We start from the raw sequence: 10,863 nt of genomic DNA, 5'->3' as shown, positions 1-10,863 counted from the left end.
CACCTACATGACTTTTTGGACTAGTTACATATAGTCGAAAGAGTCTTTGATATTAAGGAGTTCGCGGAAGAACAGAAAGTGAAAGTGTCCCTATTTGCTTAAGAAAACATGCAGCTATTTTGTTGGAAGATGTCAAGAATCAACAAGCTAGAGATCACAAGTCTAAGGTAGCGACGTGGGAAAAGATGAAGAAGTAGTGTGCAAATTTGTGCCTGAGCACTACAGGTAAGAAGCCTATATCGAATATCATAATCTATCGTAAGATAGTTTGTCGATGGAAGAATACATCGTTAAGTTTGATAGCTTAAGAATACAATGCGATGTTGTGAAGGAAGACAGACAGACAGTCGCTAGGTTTTGAGGAGGTTTGTGGTGAGAAATCTCTAACGTGGTGTACTTGCAACAGTATTCTGGCTACAATGATGTTTTTTGCCTAGAAATGAGGGTTGAAAAGCGGGTGAAGGCAAGAAACGTGAGTTTTTCGTGTTACCCAAAGATGTTTGTGGAAAAGGAGAGTTCGAATATACAGAAGAGTGCAAAGCAAATTCCAAAAGAGAACTCTAAGATTGCTACTAAAGGAAAGCAAGTAAATGAAGCGAGCTATAAAGGGTAAACGGTGTTACAAGTGTCACTAAATTGGGCATTTCATAGCTAATTGTCCGAACAGGCAAGTTATTACTCAGGTTGAAGAAGAGGAAGACGAGGAGCCAATCTATTACAAGGAAGACATGTAAAAAGAGTCGAGGAAATGGGAGGTTGTCTATGGAGATCAAGTAGATTGTTTGGTCATCAGAAAAACATTAAATGTGAAGACCATCGGCGAAGATGACTCATGGCTTCACAACAATATCTTTCATACGAGGTGTACAACGTATGACAAAGTGTGCAACGTTATTATCGACAGAGTAAGTTGCGAGAATGTGATCGCATCAACTATGGTTGATAAGTTGAGTTTGCAGACCAACGAGCACTTAAGGCCCTACAAGCTATCATGGTTTAAGAAAGGCAACAAAGTATGAGTAAACCAGAGATGGCTTGTACAGTTTTCCATTGGGACGAATTACGAAGACGAGGTTTGGTATGATGTCGTTTCAATGGATGCATGCCACATTTTGTTAGGGAGGTTGTGGCAATATGATTGTCGAGTTTTGCATGATGGTTACAAGAATACTTATTCATTCAAGAAAAAGAAAAAAAAAAAAAAAAAAAAGATAATTCTAGCACCATCAAACTTAAAGCGAGCTAAGAGTTCGCGAGAAAACCATTATCTGTCAAAGGCTGAGGTAGTAGAGGAGATTAAAAATGAGGTAGAAGTTTTCGCTTTGGTAATTGTTGAGGAAAAATAAAAGCAGCGTAGATGTACAAGAACAAGTGAGACCAAATCTCAGGGAATTTAGCGACATGGTACCTAAAGAAATGCTAGTACGGTTACTGCCAATACGCGACATCCAACATTGCATTGATTTTGTATTGAGAGTGACCATTCCTAACAAGGTTGCTTATCATATGAGTCCTAAAGAGCTTGACGAGCTCAAGAAGCAAATCCAAGAATTGCTCATTAAGGGTATTATCAGAGAGAGTATGAGCCTTGTGTGCAGTTCCAATACTTTTAGTGTAAAAAAAAGACAATTCATGTAGAATGTGCATCGACAGTCGAGCTGTCAACAAAATAACCATCACGTATTGATTCCCCATCCCAAGGTTTGATGACTTGATAGATTTGCTAAATGAAGCCATTGTATTTTCAAAGATTGATCTGTGAAGTGGTCATCATCAGATTAGAATGCGAGTTGGTGATGAATGGAAGACCGCATTCAAGATGCGAGATGGTTTGTTGAGTGGATGGTTATGCCATTCGGATTATCAAATGCGCCGAGCATAATTATGAGGCTGATGAATCAAGTTTTTAGAGCTTACACTGGCAAGTTTGTGGTCATGTATTTCGATGACATTCTTGTCTACAGTAGTACATGGAGCAACACTTGGAGCATTTGAGAAAGGTTTTCTAACTTTTACGAAGGCAGAGGTTGTTCATAAATTTGAAGAAGTGTTAATTGTGTTCTACCGAGGTAACATTTTTGGGGTATGTGGTGTCTGCAGAAGGAATCAGAATGGATGAAGCCAAGGTCGAACCAATCTTGAATTGGCTAGTTCTTAAGAGTATCCACAATGTCAAAAGTTTTCATGGGTTGGTGTCATTTTATAGACCATTTATTTAAAACTTTAGCATGATCATTGCGCCAATCACTGAATGTTTGAAGGGTGGAAATTTTGAATGGACCAAGGAAACTGAGAAGGCATTTCAGCTTTTGAAGAGAAAGGTAACAAAGCTGCCAGTGCTCGTATTGCCAAACTTCGAGGAGGTATTTGAAGTACATTGCAACGCTTCAAGAGTAGGAATAGGGGGAGTACTAAGTCAAAAAACTCAACCATCATATTTTTCAATGAGAAGTCACAAAGCTCGGAGGAAGTACTCGACCTATGACAAAAAGTTCTATGCGATCATGAGAAGTTTGGAGCATTAGAGGCTAGAGAGTTCGTGCTACATTCTAATCATTGATAAGAGTTTGAAAATATATGTTTAGTTAGTGATTTATTAAGAACATTTGTGGGAAAATTAGTTTAAATTGCAAAGTTTGAGTTAATTATTTCATAAATATCTTTTATGGGATCACAGGTGTGTTTTGAGTATTTTTAGGCCATAAATGATATTCGAATGAAGCATAATGTTGGTAACTGAATTTGTGACAATTAGGAACAAACGGATCCAGAATCGGAGTTGAAACAAGAAAGTTATGGTGCTTTGAAAATGAGATTTGAATCTTGGGATTTTCTTGAATTTTGAACATGCTTCGGTATTTTGACCATAGCTTGAGCTGTGGACCTATTAATTGTATGATTCTTATGACGTTCCTATGTTGATGACTTTGTCAAATTCTGAAGGTATCGGTCGCATTGGAGGAAAAGAACGATCACTACAACAACCATTTCTATCACCTCGACGAGCGTGTTTTGGGAAGTCAAACATGAAGCCAATTAAGCGGTCGCCGCAGTGATAGAAATTGTCACCGCTGCAAGCGTCATGGAGTCCAAATATGCAAATTTTGTAAAGTTTTATCTGAGTTTCATTATCCTAACTTGAATATGATTGTCCTAACTACACTCCTACAACCCTAACACTATAAATAAAGGTCTTTAGCTATTTTTCGAGAGGGAGAGAAACTATAGAGAAAGAAGAGGAGCTGCAATTGGGAAGATTAAAGGATCCATTCTTAGAGTTTTGGATCATCAATTAGAGGAGTTTTCTTTTACTCTTTTCTTTATCTCATGTTTATTATTTTTACAGTGACTGTTTCTTTTCATTCAATTATGAACTAAATAAAGTTTTTAGGGCTAAGATCTAGCCCAATTTATGAATATGTATTGATGGATTTTTGTTAATACTTTTTAAGTATATCTTTTCTAGGATTTATTATGGTTCTTAATGCTTCAATTATTTTAGGTTTGAGAGTTGATTGATTTAATGGACTAGGTTGAGATCGAGAAATGAAATCTAGTTAGTCTAATGTAATAAAATCATAGATTGAGTGAACGTTAGAGATAGGTTGTCGTGACTTGTAAGGCTTTGGTAAACTCCATAGAGCTTAATGATCTCTTAAGACTTAAATCCAATTTAGAGATATCTTGGGTTAGTAATAAAGAGTTAATCAGATAATTGTTTGAGAGAAAGTTATTAGAATTCTAGGGAGTTTGGCCTATAGAAAAACCTTAATATTGTTAGCATTAATTGTCAATGCATAGGAGTAAATTGGTGTCAAATACATGCCCTAGGTTTAGTCATATTGTTTCACAACCAACTTTTCTGTTTGATTTGTGATTTGTTTTCATTAGTTTTTAGTTTTAGAATTGTTAGTTTTAATTATTTCATCTTATAAAATTTTGGTTAATCAAATAGTAAAAGGATAGTTTATTTTGGTACTTGGTAACTAGTAATTCTCTAGGGCTTGACATTCGTTTACTCAAACTATATTGCTTGTACGATTTCGTACGCTTGCGGAACCCTTGTTAATCATGAATCATTGAAGTACATCAACAGACTACACAAGCTCAATTCAAGGCATGCGAAGTGGGTAGAATTTTTGCAAGCTTTCACATTCGTTATTAAGTATTAGTCTGGATGGATGAATAAGGTCACTGATACTTTAAGTCAGAGACATGCATTGCTCGTGACCATAACAGTACAGGTAAAAGGGTTTAAGAAGTTTCAGGGACTATACTGCAACGATCCTTATTTTGGAAGCATTTGGGAGAGATGTCAAGAGTGACCATATTAGCAGTTTTTGTTGTAGAAGGGTTATCTTCTTAAGGGAAGCAAACTTTGCATCCCAAACTGCTTGTTAAGAGAGGCAATCATTGAAGAGACTCATGGTGGAGGGTTAGCTAGTCATTTTGGAAAGGACAAGACAATGGTCGTGATCAGCAAACATTTCTTTTGGCTGCACATGGAGAGAGATGTGATGAGATACACTGAGCGATGTTGAACATGCCAAGTAGCAAAAACTCAAGCCAACAATGAGCTATATACTCCGTTACCAGTTCCTATGGTACGATCTAAGTCTGGACTTTGTATTGGGATTGCCGAGAACTCAGAGGAACAAGGATTCAATCATGGTGGTAGTAGATCGTTTTTCTAAGATGGCATACTTCATCTTGTGTAACAAAACCTTTGATGCATCACAGATCGCAAGACTATTTCTGCAAGAGGTCGTTCGTTTGCATGGGAATTCCAAGATCACTCACTTTAGATTGCGACGTGAAGTTCGTTAGCCACTTTTGGAGAACGATGTGGCGAAATATGGGGACAAAGTTACACTTCAGTTCAGCTTATCACCCCCAGACTGATGGATAGACGGAGGTATTTAATAAAAGTTTGGGAAATCTACTAAGGAGTTTAGTTGGTGATAGTCTGTGACAATGGGACCTATTGTTGCCACAAGCTGAGTTTGCATACAACAGATCATCCAACCGCACCACTAGGAAAGTCCATTTGAGGTCGTCAAAGGGAGGAATCCAATTACAGCACTGGACTTAGCACCATTGCCAACTCTACATCACTATAGTTCGGATGTAGAGGAACAAACCAAGACGATCCCATGCCTAAGTGAAGAAGTAGATTGAGAAACAAAATGAGAACTATAAGCAAAAGACAAATCGTTATCATAGAAGGGTAGTGTTTCAACCTGGAGACTTGGTTTGGATCTATCTAAGAAAGGAACGATTTCTAGCAAGGAGATTTGGCAAGCTGCAACCACAAGTTGTTGGACCTTTCAAAGTGCTTGAGAAGATCAACAATAACACCAAAAAGATCAAGCTGCTAGGCAATTATGGAGTCTCAGGTAACTTTCATGTGTCTGGTCTATCGCCTTACCAAGAAAAACGCGTTGAAGAACAAGCAGAAGAAGACGATGTTGATTCGAGGTCAAATCTTTTTCAAAGGAGGGCAAATAATGTAGGAGCATCGCAGTAGGTCGTTGATAGCGATATGTAGGCAAGGCGAGCTTGATTAGATCACACAGTGAGCTTTAACGAGAAAGGGTTGTGTGTTCTAACTAGCAATGAGTTACAAGCTGAGCTTAGAGACTTAGGAAAATAAATGTAGATGTTTTACTTTTGTGTAATATTCTAGAACATGACATGTTTATGTAGGAGAATTAAAGTACGGACACTTATCATTAGGGTTGATAAGATTGGGACAAGTGTAAGATCTCTGTTAAGGTTCTTTTTAGGGTTTTATGCACCTATTTAAGGGCACTATTCACAATATAGCCGACAACTTTTGACAAGAAATATACATAAATTTTCAAGTAACCTTTTTGGTGACTTACCAGAATCCTTTATAGGTTCATCATCCTTAGTGGGCGTGTATCAATGAGTCCTTGGTGGGCTTATGCTGTATTGTGTGGGCATTTATCTATCGTTGATCGATCGTGTTTTAGCTCCACTGAACGCCCTGATCTCGACAAGGACAAATTACCCCTAGTTCCCTGCATCATTTTAGGTCAGGTGAAAATATTTTTTAGCTTCTTTATACAATACGAGGGAAACATAATTGATTTTGTTCACAATACCGTAATTTTTCACCGCGTGGTGCAATGTTAATTTTTTCTAGTTATTGAGCGAGAATCTCCGTTATTTTGATTTTGTATCCCTCCATTCATGCACCATGGAGAATTTCCGCCCTGCCGACATCCTGAATTATTTAAAGATATCATGCACCTTGAAATTAAAAATATTTCTCATAAATATTGTACAATCAAGTCAAATCGATCCTTCAAGAGGAGATGAAAAATATTGTAAGTTACAAGTTACAAATTGACACAACTTTAATTTGCTATATATCAGGCTCTATTAGCATTATTTCAGGGAAGGGGTCCATCATATGTTATTCCAATTAATTTTGTACTCAAAGCCAATCATCGTGAATGTTTATGTAACATGTTTTTCTTCTTGTATTGTATGAAATTTTTTTCCACCAAAGGCTATATCGGTAACAAGCTATATAAGCTTTTTCATAAGACAGCTGTTCCATCCTAACTACTTTCATGATAGAACTGGCCAATTAATTATATAAGTTCTAGCTACTTCCTTACAGGACTCAAGGTCATTAATTCTTTTAAAAGTTTGTATGTGTTTGGATAGAGAAATTGATTAGCTTCATTATAAAGAAATAAATATAACATCTCTCATTTTTATTTTTTTTAAATGCAGCTTCGTTTATTGCCGTCGTTTAAGAGTTTGTTACTATCGATTAATGCTAAATGACGAAAATTTAGTCAAAATTTTCACATTGAAAGCTGCAAAAAAATTTCTTTTGGCGGACACCAATTAATAGGAATCCGGTGGTGAACCAATTTACTATGAGTTCAATTAATAAATTAAAGAAGAATTAAAATACACTCAGATCCACAGTAACCAAAATACACAATATAATTGTGAAAATTATCAAATATCTAATATCCAACAAAGTCACCAAAGAAATAATGTTAACTTTGACCCTCCAGATCCGACAAAGGGCGGAGCTGGTATATAAAACTTAATTAAGTTTGGATTTTTCAAAACTATTCATCTTACGTTAGTCAAAATCCTTGAATAAAACTTTGTTGAATATATATTGTGATGAAATTGATATAACAACCCCACTCGGCTCAATTATATGTAGTATAATAATCTTCAAAATAGAAAATAATGGGATGACTGTGGACCAATCACCAATGGGCATTGATGGCATGCGACTATATTCCCTGATGTTTCTAGATAAAGTGGTTGGTTGTAACTTGGTTTAATATTGAACTATAATTGTTGTGTCCCTATACAGTCTTTAAAATTGAAACATATAGTGCTCGGGGAAACTAACAATTTCGTCTCTAAGGTTTAACCTAAATAAAATATGTATTTTTTTTTTTTTTTTTAGCAACTTCCAAAACTTTTCCCAGGATTTTTGGGATTTTATTTGTTAGTTCTGTGTTGGACGAGGTGTACCGGATCCTGTTAGGTATATAAGGATTTCTTAACAAGCATATGTTAAAGAACTTTCGGAAGTACTGTTTCATGCAACGAATACCAATTTGAGAAATCTGAATTAAACTTCACACGTGCGTTTTAAAAAGAAGCAATAACTAAATGGGCTGTACTACAGAGAAGATGATAACCACACAAATTTATTAATGAACGTTAATGGAAATGTAACAATAAAGAAGATGTAGTCCAAACATCATGAAAAGTAGAATATTGTAAGTGAAAAATAACTTGAAATAAATGATTGATGACAGATAGAGGTGATTTAAGAGCAGTCGAAGCCAGAAGGAGCTTTCTTTCCACAATATCGAGAACCAAGCTCAATGAAACGGGAAAGTTGAGGTTAAAGCCGAGGATATTTGCTTTAATGGCAGTGCAAAGGCAAACAGCGGCTTCCAGATCAATCAAACCGTCGAGGATACTGCAGCAAGGGGTCTTTGTGGACCTCCAACAACAACTTGCCCCAAACCACCCAACACGCTAGCGCATACACCCAACTTTAGGGCATTCCTTGGGCAGTGCTTGTGATGTTTTTTGTTTAGGTTCTGGTGGTGAGCAAGGGCCATGTTAGCGCTTACCAAAGTGAAGAATAGAAGGTTGAGGACAAGGAGAAGGCCTTTGATGCTAGAGCCATTGCCATATAGCTCAAACAACCTAAATTATTGGATGGTTAGCCAAGTAGAAGTGAGTGGTGGAATACTGTGAGGAAGGCCAGGCTTTTATAGGTGGAGATTGATAATTGTTTGGGTTTTAATATCTTTTTTATTTTTTCTCTTTTTCTTTTGGAGGAGACTACTCATGTGGGCACACTAGACTGGAATAACAAACACAACCACAACATGAAAGATAAGCATTTGGAATTGTAGAGTTTGGAGTTTCTGCATTTTTTTAGTTGTCAATTCTCTCACAAAACAATTAATCTCATGAGATGGTGAGGAAAGAATTAATAATATTCTAAACCTAGCAAATCCTAGATCTTCAATTAGCAATTAATCAAAATCGAGAAAGTAATGATGTTTAATCATTACCTTAAACCGATTTTCACGATGATTTACTCACTAAATACATTATATCACCGCCCTCTCCAATTTAAGGTTCTTTCTGTGTATTCAATAGCTGTCATTTGGATGTAACTCACTCCCCATCTGGCCTAAAATACATAAGATTATAGAATTACTGATCTCCCAATTCTACACAGGTGTTTATTTAAAAAACAAAAAGAAAAGCATATGCTGTAACTAATTAAATGTTCTCCTAAGAACACACACACACACACACACATATATGTAATATGTAGATCTCAGAAAAATTGAATTTAAGTTGTAATACCTGATTAATATAAAAACAATTTACCCCAATTTAAATATTAATATTTATGTATTATAACACTTGTAAGCATATGCAATATTAATGTTTGTGACCACAACATCATTGATTATCAGTTTTTCTCTATTTATGCTTTATTTAAGCTAATATAAACCTGATTGAATAGATCCTTAATTACACATAAATAAAAGTATACCTGTAGCTTAAATAAGTTTAGATAGAAGAGGATCATATGGCTTTCCACATTTGGCCTTCAAATTCCATGCATGTTCCCATTTCAGCCTCCGGGAGCTTCCAAATTCTTGTTGATTCTTATCTAGTCTCTTGATGGGCTAAATATTTCACTTCATTGGTTAAGGTTGCGGGTTTCGGTCATAGGTGTTGGGCTTATCAGGTATTACGCTTTATAAAAACATTTAACTTAGAATTAATCATGAAAACGTTCGAGAAATATTTAACTATTTAAAGTCACAACGCCATAAGACACTGTAAATTGTTCTGTTCCAATTTACAGAACGTCGATTTTCTTTCAACTGCATGATATTTTTTTTTTTTTTTTTAATTGTTCATAAAAGAGTACTGCGTTAATGGTTACCATTTGAGGAATTAAAATTTTATGCCATGCCAAGTAAACGTTGATCTAAACTCTAGGAACCACCCATACATGCAATTGAAAATCACAATTGTTTCCCAGTAAGAAGAAATTAATATGATCTAGAATAGAATCATAAATTTCAACAAAATAACAAAATTACATTCTTTTTCGAATTAAATAAACCAAAAGAGAAAAAAAGACGAGAAAGAAGGTGACAAGGCGCCTTCGATCTAATAAAAAACGATTGTAAAAGTAGAAAATTATTTAATAACTTCGATGCATGGCATCGGAAGTAGAAAATGCTCGAGTCCAAACAAACCATACATAAAATCAACGTGCCTGAGATGATGACAAGCAGGGAAGATTAACTTATGCGCATTGGAAACCGGAGGGAACGTCCTTGCCACAGTAATTGAGCAGTAAGCTCAATGAAATGGGAATGTTTAGGTTGACAATACCCAAGACATTAGCCTTAAGGGCAGAGCAAAGGCAAACAGCGGCTTCGAGATCAACCAAGTCCTCAAGGAGACTACAGCATGGCTTCTTTGGTGGCTTACCAAGTTCAACGTTCAATAAGCTCTTCAGCACATTAGCACAAACACCCAACTTTACGGCATCTCTTGGGCAAGTTTCCTTTGAGGGCTTGGGCTTGGGATGACCATTGTGATTGTAGTCTTTAGGCGGTGTTGGTGTGCAAGCTGGGACATTGGTGGAGGTGACCAAAGTGAAGAAGAGGAGATTGAGGGCGAGGAGGAGGGCTGTTGATGCTAAAGACTTTGAAGCCATATCTCAAAATTAAAAACAATCGCCTAAACCTTCAAAGATTGTGAATGTTTAGAGAGAATTAATTTGAGTGATGGAACTGGTAAAGTAGGCTAGGGTTTTAATAGGAGGAAACCGTGATCTGTTTGGGTTTAATAAATATATATATACCATGTGAACATATTATCCTGATGGAACAAGACACCGCACTGCGGTGCAAGTTGTAAAATAGCATATAAACAGATTATTTTTTCCAGGTTCGCACAAGACAGATCGAATATTCTTGTTACATGATTGAGTTATAAATATAGGGTTTGGCGTCATCATGTGATTGGTTCTTTCATTTTTTTTCCTACCTTTGGTTTGATATTATATAAATTTAATGAAGTGAAAATTAATGTAAATGATGTGATCTCTTTTGGATTTTTCTGATAAATTGATAAAAGGTTATTCTTATAGTAATTTGACTATAATAGGTGAGTAAGCAGTCAAGATCGGAGCTCTTTTGGATTTTTCTGATAAATTGATATAAGGCTATTCTTATAGTAATTTGACTATGATAGGTGAGTAAGCAGTCAAAATTGGAGGATTCATATATATATATA

At 36.0% G+C, this 10,863-nt stretch overlaps 1 protein-coding gene across 1 annotated transcript; it reads right to left on the bottom strand.

Annotated features, from left to right (window-relative positions):
* Positions 1 to 9,791: 9,791 nt before the first annotated feature.
* Positions 9,792 to 10,395, bottom strand: LOC116124479 (pEARLI1-like lipid transfer protein 1). Its single transcript, XM_031410219.1, has one exon. The coding sequence runs from the start codon at positions 10,280 to 10,282 to the stop codon at positions 9,866 to 9,868; it is 417 nt and encodes a 138-aa protein (XP_031266079.1). The 5' UTR covers positions 10,283 to 10,395; the 3' UTR covers positions 9,792 to 9,865.
* Positions 10,396 to 10,863: the final 468 nt, after the last annotated feature.

Source organism: Pistacia vera, unplaced genomic scaffold (assembly GCF_008641045.1).
Source record: "Pistacia vera cultivar Batoury unplaced genomic scaffold, PisVer_v2 Contig152, whole genome shotgun sequence".
Lineage (NCBI taxonomy): Eukaryota > Viridiplantae > Streptophyta > Magnoliopsida > Sapindales > Anacardiaceae > Pistacia > Pistacia vera.
Note: the sequence above shows the minus strand (reverse complement) of the source record. Positions and strands in the feature narration are given on the sequence as shown.